Consider the following 26,636-nt stretch of genomic DNA (forward strand, 5'->3'; position numbering starts at 1 on the left):
CAGACTGTTGATCTAAGCATATAGTAACCACCTGTACAAACTGTTGATCTAAGCCTGTAGTAACCACCTATACAGACTGTTGATCTAAGCCTATAGTAACCACCTGTACAGACTGTTGATCTAAGCCTATAGTAACCACCTGTACAGACTGTTGATCTAAGAATATAGTAACCACCTGTACAGACTGTTGATCTAAGTAACCACCTGTACAAACTATAGTAACCACCTGTACAGACTGTTGATCTAAGCATATAGTAACCACCTGTACAGACTGTTGATCTAAGCCTATAGTAACCACCTGTACAGACTGTTGATCTAAGCCTATAGTAACCACCTGTACAGACTGTTGATCTAAGCATATAGTAACCACCTGTACAGACTGTTGATCTAAGCATATAGTAACCACCTGTACAGACTGTTGATCTAAGTCTATAGTAACCACCTGTACAGACTGTTGATCTAAGCCTATAGTAACCACCGGATAGGCTGTTGATCCAAGCATATAGTAACCACCTGTACAGACTGTTGATCTAAGCATATAGTAACCACCTGTACAGACTGTTGATCTAAGCCTATAGTAACCACCTGTACAGACTGTTGATCTAAGCATATAGTAACCACCTGTACAGACTGTTGATCTAAGCCTATAGTAACCACCTGTACAGACTGTTGATCTAAGCCTATAGTAACCACCTGTACAGACTGTTGATCTAAGCCTATAGTAACCACCTGTACAGACTGTTGATCTAAGCATATAGTAACCACCTGTACAGACTGTTGATCTAAGCATATAGTAACCACCTGTACAGACTGTTGATCTAAGCATATAGTAACCACCTGTACAGACTGTTGATCTAAGCCTATAGTAACCACCTGTACAGACTGTTGATCTAAGCCTATAGTAACCACCGGATAGGCTGTTGATCTAAGCATATAGTAACCACCTGTACAGACTGTTGATCTAAGCATATAGTAACCACCTGTACAGACTGTTGATCTAAGCCTATAGTAACCACCTGTACAGACTGTTGATCTAAGCATATAGTAACCACCTATACAGACTGTTGATCTAAGCCTATAGTAACCACCGGATAGGCTGTTGATCTAAGCATATAGTAACCACCTGTACAGACTGTTGATCTAAGCCTATAGTAACCACCTGTACAGACTGTTGATCTAAGCATATAGTAACCACCTGTACAGACTGTTGATCTAAGCCTATAGTAACCACCTATACAGACTGTTGATCTAAGCCTATAGTAACCACCTGTACAGACTGTTGATCTAAGCCTATAGTAACCACCTGTACAGACTGTTGATCTAAGCCTATAGTAACCACCTGTACAGACTGTTGATCTAAGCATATAGTAACCACCTGTACAGACTGTTGATCTAAGCATATAGTAACCACCTGTACAGACTGTTGATCTAAGCCTATGGTAACCACCTGTACAGACTGTTGATCTAAGCCTATAGTAACCGCCGGATAGGCTGTTGATCTAAGCATATAGTAACCACCTGTACAGACTGTTGATCTAAGCATATAGTAACCACCTGTACAGACTGTTGATCTAAGCCTATAGTAACCACCTGTACAGACTGTTGATCTAAGCCTAAGCCTATAGTAACCACCTGTACAGACTGTTGATCTAAGCCTATAGTAACCGCCGGATAGGCTGTTGATTTAAGCATATAGTAACCACCTGTACAGACTGTTGATCTAAGCATATAGTAACCACCTGTACAGACTGTTGATCTAAGCCTATAGTAACCACCTGTACAAACTGTTGATCTAAGCCTATAGTAACCACCTGTACAGACTGTTGATCTAAGCCTATAGTAACCACCTGTACAGACTGTTGATCTAAGCCTATAGTAACCGCCGGATAGGCTGTTGATTTAAGCATATAGTAACCACCTGTACAGACTGTTGATCTAAGCCTATAGTAACCACCTGTACAAACTGTTGATCTAAGCCTATAGTAACCACCTGTACAGACTGTTGATCTAAGCCTATAGTAATCACCTGTACAGACTGTTGATCTAAGCCTATAGTTACTGCCGGATAGGCTGTTGATCTAAGCATATAGTAACCACCTGTACAGACTGTTGATCTAAGCATATAGTAACCACCTGTACAGACTGTTGATCTAAGCATATAGTAACCATCTGTACAGACTGTTGATCTAAGTCTATAGTAACCACCGGATAGGCTGTTGATCAAAGCATATAGTAACCACCTGTACAGACTGTTGATCTAAGCATATAGTAATCAGCTGTACAGACTGTTGATCTAAGCCTATAGTAACCACCTGTACAGACTGTTGATCTAAGCATATAGTAACCACCTATACAGACTGTTGATCTAAGCCTATAGTAACCACCTATACAGACTGTTGATCTAAGCCTATAGTAACCACCTGTACAGACTGTTGATGTAAGCATATAGTAACCACCTGTACAGACTGTTGATCTAAGCATATAGTAACCAACTGTACAGACTGTTGATCTAAGCATATAGTAACCACCTGTACAGACTGTTGATCTAAACATATAGTAACCACCTGTACAAACTGTTGATCTAAGCCTGTAGTAACCACCTATACTGACTGTTGATCTAAGCCCATAGTAACCACCTGTACAAACTGTTGATCTAAACCTATAGTAACCACCTGTACAGACTGTTGATCTAAGCCTATAGTAACCACCTGTACAGACTGTTGATCTAAGCATATAGTAACCAACTGTACAGACTGTTGATCTAAGCATATAGTAACCACCTGTACAGACTGTTGATCTAAACATATAGTAACCACCTGTACAAACTGTTGATCTAAGCCTGTAGTAACCACCTATACAGACTGTTGATCTAAGCCCATAGTAACCACCTGTACAGACTGTTGATCTAAGCCTATAGTAACCACCTGTACAGACTGTTGATCTAAGCCTATAGTAACCACCTGTACAGACTGTTGATCTAAGCATATAGTAACCACCTGTACAGACTGTTGATCTAAACATATAGTAACCACCTGTACAAACTGTTGATCTAAGCCTGTAGTAACCACCTATACAGACTGTTGATCTAAGCCCATAGTAACCACCTGTACAGACTGTTGATCTAAGCCTATAGTAACCACCTGTACAGACTGTTGATCTAAGCCTATAGTAACCACCTGTACAAACTGTTGATCTAAGCATATAGTAACCACCTGTACAGACTGTTGATCTAAGCATATAGTAACCACCTGTACAAACTGTTGATCTAAGCCTGTAGTAACCACCTATACAGACTGTTGATCTAAGCCTATAGTAACCACCTGTACAGACTGTTGATCTAAGCCTATAGTAACCACCTGTACAGACTGTTGATCTAAGAATATAGTAACCACCTGTACAGACTGTTGATCTAAGCATATAGTAACCACCTGTACAAACTGTTGATCTAAGCATATAGTAACCACCCGTACAGACTGTTGATCTAAGCCTATGGTAACCACCTGTACAGACTGTTGATCTAAGCCTATAGTAACCGCCGGATAGGCTGTTGATCTAAGCATATAGTAACCACCTCTACAGACTGTTGATCTAAGCATATAGTAACCACCTGTACAGACTGTTGATCTAAGCATATAGTAATCACCTGTACAGACTGTTGATCTAAGCCTATAGTAACTGCCGGATAGGCTGTTGATCTAAGCATATAGTAACCACCTGTACAGACTGTTGATCTAAGTCTATAGTAACCACCTGTACAGACTGTTCATCTAAGTCTATAGGAACCACCTGTACAGACTGTTGATCTAAGCCTATAGTAACCGCCGGATAGGCTGTTGATCTAAGCATATAGTAACCACCTGTACAGACTGTTGATCTAAGCATATAGTAACCACCTGTACAGACTGGTGATCTAAGCTCATAGTAACCACCTGTACAGACTGTTGATCTTAACCTATAGTAACCACCTGTACAGACTGTTGATCTAAGCCTATAGTAACCACCTGTACAGACTGTTGATCTAAGCATATAGTAACCACCTCTACAGACTGTTGATCTAAGCCCATAGTAACCACCTGTACAGACTGTTGATCTAAACCTATAGTAACCACCTGTACAGACTGTTGATCTAAGCCTATAGTAACCACCTGTACAGACTGTTGATCTAAGCCTATAGTAACCGCCTGTACAGACTGTTGATCTAAGCCTATAGTAACCACCTGTACAAACTGTTGATCTAAGCATATAGTAACCACCTGTACAGACTGTTGATCTAAGCATATAGTAACCACCCTGTTGATCTAAGCCTGTAGTAACCACCTATACAGACTGTTGATCTAAACCTATAGTAACCACCCGTACAGACTGTTGATCTAAGCCTACAGTAACCACCTGTACAGACTGTTGATCTAGGCATATAGTAACCACCTGTACAGACTGTTGATCTAAGCATATAGTAACCACCTGTACAGACTGTTGATCTAAGCCTATAGTAACCGCCGGATAGGTTGTTGATCTAAGCATATAGTAACAACCTGTACAGACTGTTGATCTAAGCATATAGTAACCACCTGTACAGACTGTTGATCTAAGCCTATAGTAACCACCTGTACAGACTGTTGATCTAAGCCTATAGTAACCACCTGTACAGACTGTTGATCTAAGCCTATAGTAACCACCGGATAGGCTGTTGATCTAAGCATATAGTAACCACCTGTACAGACTGTTGATCTAAGCATATAGTAATCACTTGTACAGACTGCTTATCTAAGCCTATAGTAACCACCTGTACAGACTGTTGATCTAAGCATATAGTAACCACCTGTACAGACTGTTGATCTAAGCTCATAGTAACCACCTGTACAGACTGTTGATCTAAACCTATAGTAACCACCTGTACAGACTGTTGATCTAAGCCTATAGTAACCACCTGTACAGACTGTTGATCTAGGCATATAGTAACCACCTGTACAGACTGTTGATCTAAGCCCATAGTAACCACCTGTACAGATTGTTGATCTAAACGTAAAGTAACCACCTGTACAGACTGTTGATCTAAGCCTATAGTAACTGCCGGATAGGCTGTTGATCTAAGCATATAGTAACCACCTGTACAGACTGTTGATCTAAGCATATAGTAACCACCTGTACAGACTGTTGATCTAAGCATATAGTAACCACCTGTACAGACTGTTTATCTAAGCCTATAGTAACCATCTGTACAGACTGTTGATCTAAGCATATAGTAACTACGTGTACAGACTTTTGATCTAAACCTATAGTAACCACCTGTACAGACTGTTGATCTAAGCCTATAGTAACCACCGGATAGGCTGTTGATCTAAGCATATAGTAACCACCTGTACAGACTGTTGATCTAAGCATATAGTAACCACCTGTACAAACTGTTGATCTAAGCCTATAGTAACCACCCGTACATACTGTTGATCTAAGCATATAGTAACCACCTGTAGACTGTTGATCTAAGCATATAGTAACCACCCGTGGAAACTGTGGATATAAGCCTATAGTAACCATTTGTACAGACTGTTGATCTAAGCCTATAGTAACCACCTGTACAGACTGTTGATCTAAGCCTATAGTAACCACCTGTAGAAACTGTTGATCTAAGCCTGTAGTAACTACCTGTATATACTGTTGATCTAAGCATATAGTAACCACCTGTACAAATTGTTCATCTAAGCCTATAGTAACCACCTGTACAGACTGTTGATCTAAGCCTATAGTAACCACCTGTACAGACTGTTGATCTAAGCATATAGTAACTACCTGTACAAACTGTTGATCTAAGCATATAGTAACCACCTATACAGACTGTTGATCTAAGCCTATAGTAACCACCGGATAGGCTGTTGATCTAAGCCTATACTCTGAGCCAGAGAATAGTAATGATGCACAGGCTGGTACTCTGAGCCAGACAATAGTAATGATGCACAGGCTGCTACTCTGAGGCAGACAATAGTAATGATGCACCTACCATAGCACTGTGAGTCAGGGACTGCTTCCACCTTGGCGGTGATGTCGAAGTAGACCTTACACGTGACCGTCCGAGTCCTCACTCCTGTCCCACACGTCACACTGCACACACTCCAGTCCCCGGCTAGGAACCTGCACACAGTGATCTCATGTAGCACAAATGGAAGTATTCCTCTCCCACAAATCATAAATCTGTTAGGCCAACTATTTCTGACCGAATTTATAAAAATAATGAACTGTATTGTACAACTGTGAAAGTGAAGTGTCATAATACGCCTGTGTCACTTTTACAGTCAAAGGTATCTTTGGATTTGGCGCTTTGTGATGCCACTCATTGAGTTCGGTGTCGGAGCCACTGACTGTCATCGACAGACAGTAGGGATGGAGTCGCCACTTACAGAACGCAATACAGTAGGTCTGAAAGTATGCCATGACAGTGGTCAGGTTCCACAAATTTCCACACATTCTCTGACTAAATGTCCCACAATGTTTCTGAGACCATGTGCATCACGCCAATGTCTTTCAGTGCTCTGTCAGCAATCCTCTGGCTTCCTGCTTGTTGTGCCTTCACTTCAGAGGTCAACTTTGTGTCAACTCTGTCTCGAGGGGGTTGTCATCATCAACATTATAACGCATGTGGCGCCTATTCATATCTGTGTTTGTGAATTAAAACTTAAGAACATATTAATGTCAATGGAGAAATAGGCCGCATGAAGCCCCACAGCCAAGGTGAATATATATATTTATTGTGGTTGAACTTTGCATTTGATAAGGTCGATATGACACGTACTATTGCCAGCTAATTGCACGAGTTACGTACTGTAACACAAGTAGGCCAACTCTCTAGGACATACCTGGGTGTGAGTGGTCTCCCCTCATTCCTGCTTCTTATGGATGGGTTGAGAGACTGCAGGCCTACATCCCCACGCCTCCAATCTGCAAGCATTGTAAGGCCAATCAGTTACGATTCTATATCATACACACAATAAACCACCAAAGCCGAATACTTCCTTGTGTAACACATAATCCACTATCACACCCACAACACACTACCTTGTGTAACACATAATCTACTGTCACACCCCAACACACTTTCTTGTGTAACACATAATCTACTGTCACACCCACACACAGTTCCTTGTGTAACACATAATCTACTGTCACACCCCAACACACTTTCTTGTGTAACACATAATCAACTGTCACACCCACAACACACTACCTTGTGTAACACATAATCTACTGTCACACCCCAACACACTTCATTGTGTAACACATAATCTACTGTCACACCCCAACACAGTTCCTTGTGTAACACATAATCTACTGTCACACCCCAACACACTTCCTTGTGTAACACATAATCAACTGTCACACCCACAACACACTACCTTGTGTAACACATAATCAACTATCACACCCACAACACACTACCTTGTGTAACACATAATCCACTATCACACCCACAACACACTTCCTTGTGTAACACATAATCTACTGTCACACCCACAACACACTTCCTTGTGTAACACATAATCTACTGTCACACCCACAACACACTTCCTTGTGTAACACATAATCAACTGTCACACCCACAACACACTTCCTTGTGTAACACATAATCTACTGTCACCCCACACACACTACCTTGTATAACATCAAATCAACTGTCACACCCACAACACACTTCCTTGTGTAACACATAATCAACTGTCACACCCACAACACACTTCCTTGTGTAACACATAATCTACTGTCACACCCCAACACACTTCCTTGTGTAACACATAATCAACTGTCACACCCACAACACACTTCCTTGTGTAACACATAATCTACTGTCACACCCCAACACACTACCTTGTATAACACATAATCAACTGTCACACCCACAACACACTACCTTGTGTAACACATAATCAACTGTCACACCCCAACACACTTGTGTAACACATAATCTACTGTCACACCCCAACACACTTCCTTGTGTAACACATAATCAACTGTCACACCCCAACACACTACCTTGTGTAACACATAATCTACTGTCACACCCCAACACACTACCTGTGTAACACATAATCTACTGTCACACCCCAACACACTTCCTTGTGTAACACATAATCTACTGTCACACCCACAACACACTTCCTTGTGTAACACATAATCTACTGTCACACCCACAACACACTTCCTTGTATAACACATAATCTACTGTCACACCCCAACACACTACCTTGTGTAACACATAATCTACAGTCACACCCACAACACACTTCCTTGTGTAACACATAATCAACTGTCACACCCACAACACACTTCCTTGTGTAACACATAATCTACTGTCACACCCACAACACACTACCTTGTGTAACACATAATCCACTGTCACACCCACAACACACTTCCTTGTGTAACACATAATCTACTGTCACACCCACAACACACTTCCTTGTGTAACACATAATCCACTGTCACACCCACAACACACTTCCTTGTGTAACACATAATCTACTGTCACACCCACAACACACTTCCTTGTGTAACACATAATCAACTGTCACACCCACAACACACTTCCTTGTGTAACACATAATCCACTGTCACACCAACAACACACTTCCTTGTGTAACACATAATCTACTGTCACACCCACAACACACTTCCTTGTGTAACACATAATCTACTGTCACACCCACAACACACTTCCTTGTGTAACACATAATCAACTGTCACACCCACAACACACTTCCTTGTGTAACACATAATCTACTGTCACACCCCAACACACTTCCTTGTTTATATAATCTACTGTCACACCCCAACACACTTCCTTGTGTAACACATAATCTACTGTCACACCCACAACACACTTCCTTGTGTAACACATAATCTACTGTCACACCCACAACACACTTCCTTGTGTAACACATAATCTACTGTCACACCCACAACACACTACCTTGTGTAACACATAATCTACAGTCACACCCACAACACACTTCCTTGTGTAACACATAATCAACTGTCACACCCACAACACACTTCCTTGTGTAACACATAATCTACTGTCACACCCACAACACACTTCCTTGTGTAACACATAATCCACTGTCACACCCACAACACACTTCCTTGTGTAACACATAATCTACTGTCACACCCACAACACACTTCCTTGTGTAACACATAATCTACTGTCACACCCACAACACACTTCCTTGTGTAACACATAATCTACTGTCACTCCCCAACACACTTCCTTGTGTAACACATAATCAACTGTCACACCTAATAACACACTTCCTTGTGTAACATATAATCTACTGTCACACCCACAACACACTTCCTTGTGTAACACATAATCAACTGTCACACCCACAACACACTTCATTGTGTAACACATAATCCACTATCACACCCACAACACACTTCCTTGTGTAACACATAATCCACTATCACACCCACAACACACTTCCTTGTGTAACACACAAACAACTGTCACACCCACAACACACTACCTTGTGTAACACATAATCTACTGTCACACCCCAACACACTTCCTTGTGTAACACATAATCAACTGTCACACCCACAACACACTTCCTTGTGTAACACATAATCTATTGTCACACCCACAACACACTTCCTTGTGTAACACATAATCCACTATCACACCCACAACACACTTCCTTGTGTAACACATAATCAACTATCACACCCACAACACACTTCCTTGTGTAACACATAATCTACTGTCACACCAACAACACACTTCCTTGTGTAACACATAATCAACTGTCACACCCACAACACACTTCCTTGTGTAACACATAATCTACTGTCACACCCACAACACACTTCCTTGTGTAACACATAATCAACTGTCACACCCACAACACACTTCCTTTGTGTAACACATAATCAACTGTCACACCCACAACACACTTCATTGTGTAAAATACATAATCCACTATCACACCCACAACACACTTCCTTGTGTAAACATATAATCCACTATCACACCCACAACACACTTCCTTGTGTAACACATAATCAACTGTCACACCCACAACACACTACCTTGTGTAACACATAATCTACTGTCACACCCTAACACACTTCCTTGTGTAACACATAATCAACTGTCACACCCACAACACACTTACCTTGTGTAACATATAATCTACTGTCACACCCTCTAACACACTTCCTTGTGTAACACATAATCTACTGTCACACCCACAACACACTTCCTTGTGTAACATATAATCACTGTCACACCCTAACAACACACTACCTTGTGTAACACATAATCTACTGTCACACCCACAACACACTTCATTGTGTAACACATAATCCACTGTCACACCCTAACACACTTCCTTGTGTAACACATAATCAACTGTCACACCTAATAACACACTACCTTGTGTAACACATAATCTACTGTCACACCCTTAACACACTTCCTTGTGTAACACATAATCTACTGTCACACCCCAACACACTTCCTTGTGTAACACATAATCTACTGTCACACCCTAACAACACACACTTCCTTGTGTAACACATAATCTACTGTCACACCCACAACACACTTCCTTGTGTAACACATAATCTACTGTCACACCCACAACACACTTCCTTGTGTAACACTATAATCAACTATCACACCCCACAACACACTTCCTTGTGTAACACATAATCTACTGTCAACACTCAATAAACTATCACCACATAATCTACTGTCCCACTTCAACACACTTCCTTGTGTAACACATAATCTACTGTCACACCCTAACAGACTTCCTTGTGTAACACATAATCTACTGTCACACCCACAAACACACTACCTTGTGTAACACATAATCAACTGTCACACCCATAACACACTTCATTGTGTAACACATAATCTACTGTCACACCCACAACACACTTCCTTGTGTAACACATAATCTACTGTCACACCCACAACACACTTCCTTGTGTCACTATAATCAACTGTCACACACTAATAATCCATTGTGTAACACAATCACAACAACACACTTCCTTGTGTAACACATAATCTACTGTCACACCTAATAACACACTTCCTTGTGTAACACATAATCTACTGTCACACCCACAACACACTTCCTTGTGTAACACATAATCTACTGTCACACCCATAACACACTTCCTTGTGTAATACATAATCCACTGTCACACCCTAATAACACACTTCCTTGTGTAACACATAATCAACTGTCACACCCACAACACACTTCCTTGTGTAACACATAATTACTGTCACACTAATAACACACTTCCTTGTGTAACATATAATCTACTGTCACACCCACAACACACTTCCTTGTGTAACACATAATCAACTGTCACACCCATTAACACACTTCCTTGTGTAACACATAATCTACTGTCACACCCACAACACACTTCCTTGTGTAACACATAATCTACTGTCACACCCACAACACACTTCCTTGTGTAACACATAATCAACTGTCACACCCACAACACACTTCCTTGTGTAACACATAATCAACTGTCACACCCACAACACACTTCCTTGTGTAACACATAATCCACTGTCACACCCACAACACACTTCCTTGTGTAAATACATAATCTACTGTCACACCCACAACACACTTCCTTGTGTAAATACATAATCTACTGTCACACCCACAACACACTTCCTTGTGTAACACATAATCAACTGTCACACCCACAACACACTTCCTTGTGTAACACATAATCTACTGTCACACCCACAACACACTTCCTTGTGTAACACATAATCAACTGTCACACCCACAACACACTTCCTTGTGTAACACATAATCTACTGTCACACCCTTAACACACTTCCTTTGTGTAACACATAATCTACTGTCACACCTAATAACACACTTCCTTGTGTAACACATAATCTACTGTCACACCCACAACACACTTCCTTGTGTAACACATAATCTACTGTCACACCCACAACACACTTCCTTGTGTAACACATAATCCACTGTCACACCCACAACACACTTCCTTGTGTAACACATAATCTACTGTCACACCCACAACACACTTCCTTGTGTAACACATAATCAACTGTCACACCCACAACACACTTCCTTGTGTAACACATAATCTACTGTCACACCCACAACACACTTCCTTGTGTAACACATAATCTACTGTCACACCCACAACACACTTCCTTGTGTAACACATAATCTACTGTCACACCCACAACACACTTCCTTGTGTAACACATAATCTACTGTCACACCCACAACACACTTCCTTGTGTAACACATAATCTACTGTCACACCCACAACACACTTCCTTGTGTAACACATAATCTACTGTCACACCAACAACACACTTCCTTGTGTAACACATAATCAACTGTCACACCCACAACACACTTCCTTGTGTAACACATAATCTACTGTCACACCCACAACACACTTCATTGTGTAACACATAATCAACTGTCACACCCATTAACACACTTCCTTGTGTAACACATAATCAACTGTCACACCCAACAACACACTTCCTTGTGTAACACATAATCCACTATCACACCCACAACACACTTCCTTGTGTAACACATAATCAACTGTCACACCCACAACACACTTCCTTGTGTAACACATAATCTACTGTCACACCCACAACACACTTCCTTGTGTAACACATAATCTACTGTCACACCCCAACACACTTCCTTGTGTAACACATAATCTACTGTCACACCCACAACACACTTCCTTGTGTAACACATAATCTACTGTCACACCCACAACACACTTCTTATTGTGTAACATAATCTACTGTCACACCCACAACACACTTCCTTGTGTAACACATCAACTATCTACTGTCACACCCCAACACACTTCCTGTGTAACACCAATACTAACCATCACCCCCACACACCCCACTTCTAACACTTCTACATTTGTAACATAATCCTGTCACAACACATAATCTACTGTCACACCCACAACACACTACCTTGTGTAACACATAATCCTACTGTCACACCCACAACACACTACATTGTGTAACACATAATCTACTGTCACACCCATAACACACTTCCTTGTGTAACACATAATCTACTGTCACACCCACAACACACTACCTTGTGTAACACATAATAACTGTCACACCTAAAACACTTCCTTTGTGTAACACATAACACACCCCACAACACACTTCCTTTGTAACACATAATCTACTGTCACATTCCACAACACACTACATTGTGTAACACATAATCTACTGTCACACCCACAACACACTTCCTTGTGTAACACATAATCAACTGTCACACCTAATAACACACTTCCTTGTGTAACACATAATCTACTGTCACACCTTAATAACACACTCCCTTGTGTAACACATAATCTACTGTCACACCCATAACACACTTCCTTGTGTAACACATAATCCACTGTCACACCCACAACACACTTCCTTGTGTAACACATAATCTACTGTCACACCCACAACACACTTCCTTGTGTAACACATAATCAACTGTCACACCAACACACACTTCCTTGTGTAACACATAATCAACTGTCACACCTAAATACAACACACTTCCTTGTGTAACACATAATCCACTGTCACACCCACAACACACTTCCTTGTGTAACACATAATCTACTGTCACACCAACAACACACTTCCTTGTGTAACACATAATCAACTGTCACACCCAACACACTTCCTGTGTAACACATAATCTACTGTCACACACCACAACACACTTCCTTGTGTAACACATAATCAACTGTCACACCCACAACACACTTCCTTGTGTAACACATAATCTACTGTCACACCCACAACACACTTCCTTGTGTAACACATAATCTACTGTCACACCCACAACACACTTCCTTGTGTAACACATAATCCACTATCACACCCACAACACACTTCCTTGTGTAAACACTATAATCAACTGTCACACCCATAACACACTACCTTTGTGTAACACATAATTCCACTGTCACACCCTCAACACACTTCCTGTGTAACACATAATCTACATTGTCACACCCCCAACACAGTTCCTGTGTAACACATAATCTACTGTCACACCCCAACACACTTCCTTGTGTAACACATAATCTACTGTCACACCCACAACACACTTACTTGTGTAACACATAATCTACTGTCATACCCACAACAGACTTCCTTGGGTAACACTCAATCAACTATCACCCCCACCCCCACCCCCAACACACTTCCTTGGGTAACACTCCCAATCAACTATCACCCCACCCCCACCCCCACCCTTAACACTTCATTGTGTAACACATAATCTACTGTCACACTGTCCACAACAGACTACCTTGTGTAACATATAGTCTACTGTCACACCCACAACACACTACCTTGTGTAACACATAATCAACTGTCACACCCACAACACACTTCCTTGTGTAAATACACATAATCTACTGTCACACCCACAACACACTTCCTTGTGTAACACATAATCAACTGTCACACCCACAACACACTTCATTGTGTAACACATAATCCACTATCACACCCACAACACACTTCCTTGTGTAACACATAATCCACTATCACACCCACAACACACTTCCGTGTGTAACACACAAACAACTGTCACACCCACAACACACTTCCTTGTGTAACACATAATCTACTGTCACACCCCAACACACTTCCTTGTGTAACACATAATCAACTGTCACACCCACAACACACTTCCTTGTGTAACACATAATCTATTGTCACACCCACAACACACTTCCTTGTGTAACACATAATCCACTATCACACCCACAACACACTTCCTTGTGTAACACATAATCAACTATCACACCCACAACACACTTCCTTGTGTAACACATAATCTACTGTCACACCAACAACACACTTCCTTGTGTAACACATAATCAACTGTCACACCCACAACACACTTCCTTGTGTAACACATAATCTACTGTCACACCCACAACACACTTCATTGTGTAACACATAATCAACTGTCACACCCACAACACACTTCCTTGTGTAACACATAATCAACTGTCACACCCACAACACACTTCATTGTGTAACACATAATCCACTATCACACCCACAACACACTTCCTTGTGTAACACATAATCAACTGTCACACCCACAACACACTACCTTGTGTAACACATAATCTACTGTCACACCCCAACACACTTCCTTGTGTAACATATAATTCCACTGTCACACTTCAACACAGTTCCTCTGTGTAACACATAATATACTGTCACACCCTCAACACACTTCCTTTTGTGTACCATAATCACTGTCACACCCACAACACACCTTCACTTGTGTAACACACATAATCACTGTCATACCCACAACACACTTCCTTTGGGTAACACTCAATCAACTATCACCCCCCACCCCCACCCCTGAACACAGCTTCCTAGGTAACACTCAATCAACCATCATCCCCCACCCCCACCCCCACTTCAACACCACCATTGTGTAACACATAATTCATTGTCGTTCATTCCACAATGAGATCTTACCTTGTGTACCATAATCCACTGTCACACCCACAACACACTTACCTTGTGTAACACATAATCAACTGTCACACCCACAACACACTTCATTGTGTAACACATAATCTACTGTCACACCCACAACACACTACCTTGTGTAACACATAATCTACTGTCACACCCACAACACACTACCTTGTGTAACACATAATCAACTGTCACACCCACAACACACTTCATTGTGTAACACATAATCTACTGTCACACCCACAACACACTACCTTGTGTAACACATAATCTACTGTCACACCCTAATAACACACTACATTGTGTAACACATAATCTACTGTCACACCCACAACACACTACCTTTGTGTAACACATAATCAACTGTCACACCTTAATAACACACTTTATTGTGTAATACATAATCTACTGTCACACCCACAACACACTACTCTTTGTGTAACATATAACACTGTAATCTTGTGTAACTGTCAACACCCACAACACACTTCCTTGTGTAACACATAATCAACTGTCACACCCACAACACACTACCTTGTGTAACACATAATCCACTGTCACACCCTTACACACACTTCCTTGTGTAACACATAATCTACTGTCACACCCACAACACACTTCCATTGTGTAACACATAATCAACTATCACACCCACAACACACTTCCTTGTGTAACACATAATCTACTGTCACACCGACAACACACTTCCTTGTGTAACACATAATCAACTGTCACACCCACAACACACTTCCTGTGTACACATGCAATCTACTGTCACACCCACAACACACTTCCTTTGTGTAACACATAATCAACTGTCACACCCACAACACACTTGTGTAACACATAATCTACTGTCACACCCCAACACACTACCTTGTGTAACACATAATCTACTGTCACACCCACAACACACTTCATTGTGTAACACATAATCCACTATCACACCCACAACACACTTCCTTGTGTAACACATAATCAACTGTCACACCCACAACACACTACCTTGTGTAACACATAATCTACTGTCACACCAACAACACACTTCCTTGTGTAACACATAATCTACTGTCACACCCCAACACAGTTCCTTGTGTAACACATAATCTACTGTCACACCCCAACACACTTCCTTGTGTAACACATAATCTACTGTCACACCCACAACACACTTACTTGTGTAACACATAATCTACTGTCATACCCACAACAGACTTCCTTGGGTAACACTTCAATCAACTATCACACCCCCACCCCAACACACTTCCTTGGGTAACACACACTAAATCAACTATCACCCCCACCCCCACCCCCACCCCCAACACTTCATTGTGTAACACATAATCTACTGTCACACCCACAACAGACTACCTTGTGTAACACATAATCTACTGTCACACCCACAACACACTACCTTGTGTAACACATAATCAACTGTCACACCCACAACACACTTCATTGTGTAACACATAATCTACTGTCACACCCACAACACACTACCTTGTGTAACACATAATCTACTGTCACACCCACAACACACTACCTTGTGTAACACATAATCAACTGTCACACCCACAACACACTTCATTGTGTAACACATAATCTACTGTCACACCCACAACACACTACCTTGTGTAACACATAATCTACTGTCACACCCACAACACACTACATTGTGTAACACATAATCTACTGTCACACCCACAACACACTACCTTGTGTAACACATAATCAACTGTCACACCTAAAACACACTTCATTGTGTAACACATAATCTACTGTCACACCCACAACACACTACCTTGTGTAACACATAATCTACTGTCACACCCACAACACACTACATTGTGTAACACATAATCAACTGTCACACCCACAACACACTTCCTTGTGTAACACATAATCTACTGTCACACCCACAACACACTACCTTGTGTAACACATAATCCACTATCACACCCCAACACACTTCCTTGTGTAACACATAATCTACTGTCACACCCACAACACACTACCTTGTGTAACACATAATCCACTATCACACCCACAACACACTTCACTTGTGTAACACATAATCTACTGTCACACCCACAACACACTACCTTGTGTAACACATAATCCACTATCACACCCCAACACACTTCCTTGTGTAACACATAATCTACTGTCACACCCACAACACACTACCTTGTGTAACATATAATCCACTATCACACCCAAAACACACTACCTTGTGTAACACATAATCAACTGTCACACCCACAACACACTTCCTTGTGTAACACATAATCTACTGTCACACCCACAACACACTACCTCATGTAACACACAATCAACTGTCACACCAACAACACACTTCCTTGTGTAACACACAATCAACAATCACACCCTCAACACACTTCCTTGTGTAACACATAATCAACTGTCACACCCCAACACACTTCATTGTGTAACACATAATCAACTGTCACACCCACAACACATTTCCTTGTGTAACACACAATCAACTGTCACACCCACAACACACTTCCTTGTGTAACACACAAAGAACAGTCACACCCACAACACACTTCCTTGTGTAACACACAATCAACTATCACACCCACAACACACTTCCTTGTGTAACACAGAAACAACAGTCACACCCCAACACACTTCCTTGTGTAACACACAAACAATAGTCACACCCACAACACACTTCCTTGTGTAACACACAATCAACTGTCACACCCTCAACACACTTCCTTGTGTAACACACAAACAACAGTCACACCCAAAACACACTTCCTTGTGTAACACACAAACAACAGTCACACCCACAATACACTTCCTTGTGTAACACACAGTCTACTGTCACACCCACAACACACTTTGTTGTGTAACACACAAACAACAGTCACACCCACAACACACTTAATTGTGTAACACACAATCAACTGTCACACCCCCAACACACTTCCTTGTGTAACACACAATCAGCTGCAACACCCACACCTGAACACACTACAACCAATAAGACACCTGTAACAAACAACCTTTAACACACCTGATGACACTACAACCGATATGACACCTGTAACAAACAACTTTTAACACACTTGAACATACTACAACCAATAAGACACCTGTAACAAACAACCTTTAACACACCTGAACATACTACAACCGATATGACACCTGTAAAAAACAACCTTTAACACACCTGAACATACTACAATCAATAAGACACCTGTAACAAACAACCTTTAACACACCTGAACATACTACAACCAATATGACACCTTTAACAAACAACCTTTAACACACCTGAACATACTACAACCAATATGACACCTTTAACAAACAACCTTTAACACACCTGAACATACTACAACTAAAATGACACCTGTAACAAACAACTTTTAACACATCTGAACATACTACAACCAATAAAACACCTGTGACAGACAACCTTTAACACACCTGAACATACTACAATCAATAAGACACCTGTAAAAAACAACCTTTAACACACCTGATGACACTACAACCGATATGACACCTGTAACAAACATTTTTAACACACCTGATGACACTACAACCGATAAGACACCTGTAACAAACAACGTTTAACACACCTGAACCTACTACAACCGGTATGACGCCTGTAACATTCTACCACCTACCTTTGCATCTCACAGGTCATCACAGTTTAAAATCGATATAATTTGCATTATTTGAACAATATTATTTACTGGTTTGTTTACATTATTTGGATTATCAAACATACGACATGAAAGACCTTCGTACTTATGTTTTTCATAAAAATGCAGTGATAGACAGTTATCTATGCAGTACATGTGTTCGTGGAAGGTGTATTCAAAGTTGCGGCGCAGATTACAAGAGCTGCGCAGAGAAGACTCTAGGTTATACAAAGCAGGGGTACTACACCTGGCATTTAGAATACTGATGTACCAGCTATAATATATTCCTACTGACTAACCGTGGTTTATGGACTAAGACTAAAGGTTTTCCTGTAGAGAAAGGGTGTATCTCAGGCCAAGACACAGTTGGTTGTGGACATGGAAGATCTAGAAGCCATGCCTCGTCCGACATAGGTCACACGAACATTAGTCAACAAATGTGACGTGTATTAGCCAAACCTCAGGACAGGTATTACGAGATAGACAATTGTGTCTCACAGGGCAGCTACAATACAAGCATCTGTACTTCAACGAGTTAGTTCATAACAAAGTACACTGCAGCAAATTATGTGTATTTCTAAATATTTTTTATCTCCAAACTGCAGAAACAGAACCCAGTGATTGGTGTTTAGAGATCAGCATGGCAAGAACATAATTTAAGCATAAAACTCATAACCCAGCTATTATGATATCATATTCTATACAGTTATTATATAAGCTTGTTCCTTCAGTACGTCATTAAAGTAACGTTCTAGCACAACAATGTGTGATACTCGATTCTGATTGGCTGAGAGCTCATCAAAACCGTACTTGAAAGACAGTTTAAGGACCGCTAATTAAAGTGACCGATTCACCGCGTATGAATAGAACGAACTCGTTGACCCTATTGTTTGTAAACAAACATGTCGGACATCGGCAATTTCTATCTCGGCAGCATCTTTGGTGTTTTTTGAAGTAAAAAGCGAATGGTTTGAAGAAGAATTTCTTGACCCTAATCCCAGTGAAGAAACTACGAAGCTGGAAAATCCGCCAGCAGCGCAAAAGCGGCAGTATATTCAAAGCGGGTCGAGATCTACGTGTGTTAACGTCGACAACACACGTCGGCCCACACGTCCTAACCTGATCGCTTCCGTCCCGGCCATAATGCCCAGTCCTTCCACTTCCACTGTCCATGTATGCCACATAAAACGTGGCATGTCAGGTCTTTTCCAAATTGGGAATAGTAGGGTGGTTATCAACAATTATTCCCGTGAATGAAGTTAGCGGCGACTAAACTTATCGAGTTTACGGCTTGCATTTGGGCGAGTCCATTGTCATAAAGTAGGGGAGATCAATAATTCGCTTGAGAAAAATCAAATAATTGTACATGCTCACAGTATAAACTGTATTTTTTTATATTTATGTATGCTACTTGTTACAAATACAAGCATACTGGTTCCTGAAATATAGCATTTATGTTGTTGAAAATGTCTTATTTTGTTCATTACACAACCTGTCCCTCAACGGGACGATTCCAAGCGATTTCCAGGGAAAAGGCCCCTTTGCGCCTTGTGTTCTTGCGCGCCAAACAGTTCGGTTTTAAAACGCTTATCAGTCGTGCTAGAATGAAGATAAAGCTACTCTGTTTCAAGTTTGCGGTCCTTTGTCGTTGATTTAAGACCGCTAAATGTATAATTAAAAACCTCACGCTAACGTGTTCGGTTTTTACATTACATTTAGCGGTCTTAAATCGACGATAAAGGACCGCAAAATTGAAAACAGAGTAGCTCTATCTTCTAATTGCTGCAAGTAGTGCAGTGGCTTAGGTCCGATTTTGAGGTTGATCGTTACATGCCGGACTAAAGCATGAAACTTTGCATAGTGCTGGGGAATATAATGATAAAACATATTTTCGGGGGGTGCCCGATTTTGGGGGCCCACTTTCCGAAAAATTCAAGATGGCGTCCAACATGGCCGCCAAAGATCAAGGATTTCCAATTTTAACACTATATAACTTTCCCCGCTGGTTTTATAGCAGAAAACCTTGCACAGTGCTTGGGAACATAATGATAAAACATATTGTTTGGGTGTGCCCGAATTTTGGGCCCATTTTAAAATAAATCCAATTTGGCGTCCAAGATGGCCCCCTAAAAGCAAGGATTTCCAATTCTAACACTATTGTGACTTGACCCCGCTGGATTAAAGCAGAAAACCTTGTACAGTGCTAGGGAACATCGCGATGAAGCATATTTTGGGGATGTGCCTGAATGTTTGGGCCTATTTACCAAAAAAAACCAATATGGCCGCCAAAAATCAAAGAGAGCTGAAGTCCACCCAGAATGGTCGCCGACTATAAAAAAATATTCATTTGTTGCAATATGTGAGATATATTCGCCGTTCAAAGGGCTATTTTGAATACTTTCAAGACATATAACAAACAGGATTTATCTTTAGTAGTAAAATATATAATTCATCATCCAATTAATGAAAAAGTTACTGTTTTGATCAGTCACGTGACAACAATTTGTCAAACATCGATCTCTGTGATTCTGAAGTCTCCTTTAACAGTTCCCATTGAAGTTACATAGCGATGTGCATAGAAGTTGAGAAGATTTACAAATACACTTCTTTGAACATAGAGGTTGAGACTTGTAGCCAAATTTTCACCAACTTCGTGAAGCTTCTGGCAGTGTCATCCACACCGGTAGCCATGGGTTGTTGTCCTTTGTCCAACCAAATAAATCTGGCTCTGATGCTTTCTGTCTGAGAAGTAAACAAGTAAGCCATATGCTGGCCTGGTACAAGCTCCTGTTTGTGTGCTGTAGCAGAGCATCCTGAGTGGGAGGAAGGTTCTGCATCAGACTTGATCTTGCGGCTTTGGCAGAACATCTCTTGTCGCAGTTCGTTGGCTGTGTTCACTGATGTAGTTTTGTCAGACAAGATGCATGTGAATCGCTCAACTTATGAAAACACTTTTGAGTCTTTGTACACAGGTTGGAATGGATGCTGTGCAGGAAAAGGAAATATCCAAGTCTTCAAAGCAGTTGCCTTTTTGCCTTTTCCACTGAACTGTGATGTTGTGTCAGAACCAGTGAATGCGTGGAAAAAGGGAAGCACCACTCATCTTCGACAGCCAAGATTTTGGAATATTCTGTTTATGTGATAACATCTGACGTTTTTCCCGTTTCCTAATGACACCCACAGCTGAACAGCAGACTTTAGTTCAACCAGTTTGGACAACAACATTTGTGTCGACAGTGCTAAACAATGATGTTTGTAGCACCTTTTTGCAAAGCATCTTTGACATGAAGGCAGATTCTGATATCCGCATCTTCCTGATCAGCGCACTGCATATCCGCTTCACTTCCTACTGTAACCACTGACTGCACAGCTGTTATGAACACAACCTTTCATGATTTGTAAGAGCTGCTAGCCACATCATCTGTTATGAATGCAAATAGTTCTTCTTTGTCTTTTGATTCTTTTAGAAAAGCAGCAAAGATCATTGGTAGTCTAGTATGACGGGGACCTTTTCTTCTACTGCCTTTCTTCGCTTTTCTCGTGTTGTCTCGAGCAGAGTCATACCCAGGTGATGCAAGACAATCTAAGAGCTCTGATTTGTAGTTTGGTAAATGAAGTTTTCCATGAACTGATATGGATGGTGGCCACGGGTGGTTTTCATGAGAAAAGAATTGGTTTAAATTAGGTTGACGTACCTGACAATCAATGAACATCTGACTGAAGAGACTGTAGCCATTTTTCAGGTCATTCGTTTGCTGTTTGATTTAGACTGAGTGTTTGTTTGTGGTGGCTTGAAAAAAGGTGATTTTTCTTAATGGGGTTGTGAATTGACTCTGTCCTTTACAAACTTCTCATATTTGTCTTTTCCTGTCTTCTCCATTGATTTCATAGATGCTATGACAGCTTCACCAACACATTGATGATCATCAAGGGTCATCAGTTCAGGAGACTCTTCCAGGAAGGGATTTCCCATCGAAGCAACTGTGCCACAAAAGTTGTTGACTTGAATCTTAAATGTCTGCTGTGTAGCACAATCTTGTTCATTGCTTCTAGTATACACCTTGTCATCTTGCTTCTCAAACTCTTGCAGAATTCTTGCTTGTTCTGGTCCAAATATCATCCATCTAGTTAAGGCAACATTTTCTGTTAATGCAACTGCACCACCTGAATGTTTTACAACTTTGCTGTTTGGCTCATGAGCTTGATCCAAAAGCATGGCAGCAAATGTGTTTGATGGTTTGGGGAAAACCAAACCTCTCTGAATGGACTCTCTTCTGTCAACAGGAAAGGCTTTCATATCTCTGATGTGAACTGACAGCCTGCGTGTATATAGTTGGTGTGATCAAGATCAAAGAACCAAGGGACAAGTTGTTCCATTACCTGTATGTACAGAGACATGTTTCTTTCGCGATGGGACCTCACACAGATCGGTATCATTGTCTCGAGATGAAGAATCAAATCCCAGTATTTGAATGTTGGAATGTTTTCTGACATCCAATTTTTCCAGCCAGTCTTCAAATGATTGTTGAACATGCGGTTCCAGTGAGAACATGTAAGCATCGGTTTGAAGACTTGCTATTTGATACGGCAGCTATTTGATGAGTATGTCTTTGTAACATGAGACTCTGAAATGAAAGATTCAGCTGTTCCACTTGGGCAATACCCGCTTCTGTTGGTGCTGAAGTCCATCCATAATTTTCCAACAAGTCTCCAGCCATTTTCCATAAGGCTATTTCAATGTGAAGACCTCCAAGCATGATAGTGTACACATTTTCACCAAACACACTAGGCCATCTCCATTGAACATATTTTGCTAGCGCAAAATGTGGTTGGGCTGTAGCCATGACTGGGAGTTGTCCTATGTTGCAATGTTCTGTGACTGTCTTCATAATAGACATACCATGCCTAACCATGGCAAGACTTGCGGCTTTGTCCTTAAAGAAGATGAAGAAGAGAACTTATTCCTGCTTCAACATGTTCCTGGGACTGACGAGAAGCATGAAATGCACCAGGCAACTCATCCTTTTCCAAATGTTCTTCAGCGAGAAGGCCAATGCAGTGCTTGATCCAAGATTCTTCTTAGCTTTGGTGATCTTGTCTTCGACTTGATGATGAGTTATAGGCACATTAACTCTCTCCACATTGCAGGCTACTGCAGGAACCATACAACTGCCTGGAAGTGTAGGTTTGGAAGAGCTTGAAATAGTGTCCATTGAAATATGTTTTTCGCTGGCACCATTATCAACAACATTATCAAATGTGGCTGCAAGTCTCAACCTCTATGCTCAAAGAAGTGCTTTTGTAAATCTTCTCAACTTCTGTGCACATCGCTCTGTAACTTCAATGGGAACTGTTAAAGGAGACTTCAGAATCACAGAGATCGATGTTTGACAAATTGATGTCACGTGACTGATCAAAACAGTAACCTTTTCATAAGTTGGATGATGAATTATATATTTTACTACTACACATAAATCCTGTTTGTTATATTTCTTGAAAGTATTAGAATAGCCCTTTGAACGGCGAATTTATCTCACATATTGTAACAAATGAATATTTTTTTTATAGTCGGCGACCATTCTGGGTGGACTTCAACACTCTTTGATTTTTGGCGGCCATATTGGATTTTGGGGAAAATAGGCCCAAACATTCGAGCACACCCCAAAAATATGATTTATCACGATGTTCCCTAGCACTATGCAAAGTTTCATGCTTTAGGCCGCCAAGTATCTATTTTCACCCTAAGCCACTGCACTAAAGCAGGAGACTACGTCATTTAGGAGCGAGGAATGCTTCTCTCGACATACCATACTATAGGAGACGATTACAGTTTGGGTGCATGGTAAAATCCAGTCATGCAAAGCCTATATATATGTATATATCAAGTGTTCATGCAGTCAGCTACTCTCACCGTCGCTTTGGTAACTGTCTTGGCCGCCTTAAATACAAAACATCCACAAAATACCATCCACATGAATAGGCGTTAGATCAGATGGACGTCGTGTTATCCTCCACACGAGGGCATTGTCAGGCATTTAGAAGGCTATATTTATACAGTGTTAAATATAGTTGTTGATTTGTCAGTAGATTAGTAATTTCCCTGCTGAAAGAGTTGTACATTAGATTGTGAATATGCAAATGCAGATTATGACAGTTCTTCATAGCACCATATAGAGGTTTAATGTTACAATGTTCTTCAGGAGACAGAGTGTTATGTAGCAATGAATACATAGACGTTATCCCATGGGCCACGGTTTATAGAATCAAGGCAAGTCGAACAAGAAAGGGTCACGCGAAAAAAGACTGCAGTTTTAAACCATGCTTCACAACATGAAAAGGCGAATTGAAATTCCAAATTTGTTTATATGCATCACTGCACTGTGCTGAAACAAATCGTGTGTCGGTCATATGCAGACATGACTTACCTTTGATTGGGTTGCAGGACACACCAGTGTTACACATGACTCTGGTGGGGGGCTTGTTCCATGAGGAGCATCTGCCCCTCCCTTGGTGCTTACAGATGACGTTACGGTACTTGTACCCCACCCCGCACGTCACAGGGCACTGCAACAGAGACAGTGTAAACTATAATACGATAGTTGTACCCCACCCCACACATCACTGCAACAGAGACAGTGTAAACAATAACACGATAGTTGTATCCCACCCCGCATGTCACAGGGCACTGCAACAGAGACAGTGTAAACCATAACACGATAGTTGTACCACACATCACTGTAACAGAGACAGTGTAAACTATAACACGATAGTTGTACCCCACCCCACACATCATTGCAACAGAGACAGTGTAAACCATAACACGATACCACCCCACACATCACTGTAACAGAGACAGTGTAAACTATAACACGATAGTTGTACCCCACCCAGCACGTCACAGGGCACTGCAACAGAGACAGTGTAAACCTATAACACGATAGTTGTACCCCATCCCGCACGTCACAGGGCACTGCAACAGAGACAGTGTAAACTATAACACGATAGTTGTACCCCGACCCGCACGTCACAGGGCACTGCAACAGAGACAGTGTAAACCATAACCCGATAGTTGTACCCCACCCCGCATGTCACAGGGCACTGCAACAGAGACAGTGTAAACCATAACCCGATAGTTGTATCCCACCCCGCATGTCACAGGGCACTGTAACAGAGACAGTGTAAACCATAACCCGATAGTTGTACCCCACCCCGCACGTCACAGGGAACTGCAACAGAGACAGTGTAAGCTATAACACGATAGTTGTACCCCACCCCGCACGTCACAGGGCACTGCAACAGAGACAGTGTAAACCTATAACACGATAGTTGTACCCCACCCCGCCGTCACAGGGCACTGCACAGGGACA

The 26,636-nt window shown here is 41.2% G+C and overlaps 1 protein-coding gene across 1 annotated transcript in view; it reads right to left on the reverse strand.

The window, feature by feature from the left end:
* Window positions 1-26,636, reverse strand: part of LOC124262377 (protein madd-4-like) — a 44,477-nt gene that overhangs the window by 11,589 nt on the left and 6,252 nt on the right. Inside the window, exons 5-8 of the mRNA XM_046696859.1 lie at window positions 25,695-25,833; window positions 25,181-25,207; window positions 6,849-6,930; window positions 5,996-6,126 (exon numbers count right to left, since the gene is read on the reverse strand). Coding sequence (XP_046552815.1) covers window positions 5,996-6,126; window positions 6,849-6,930; window positions 25,181-25,207; window positions 25,695-25,833 — 379 coding nt within the window. The remainder of the gene's footprint in view (window positions 1-5,995; window positions 6,127-6,848; window positions 6,931-25,180; window positions 25,208-25,694; window positions 25,834-26,636) is intronic.

The sequence above is a fragment of the Haliotis rubra genome, unplaced genomic scaffold (assembly GCF_003918875.1).
Source record: "Haliotis rubra isolate DU_JTF1 unplaced genomic scaffold, ASM391887v1 Scf833, whole genome shotgun sequence".
Taxonomy (NCBI): Eukaryota; Metazoa; Mollusca; class Gastropoda; order Lepetellida; family Haliotidae; genus Haliotis; species Haliotis rubra.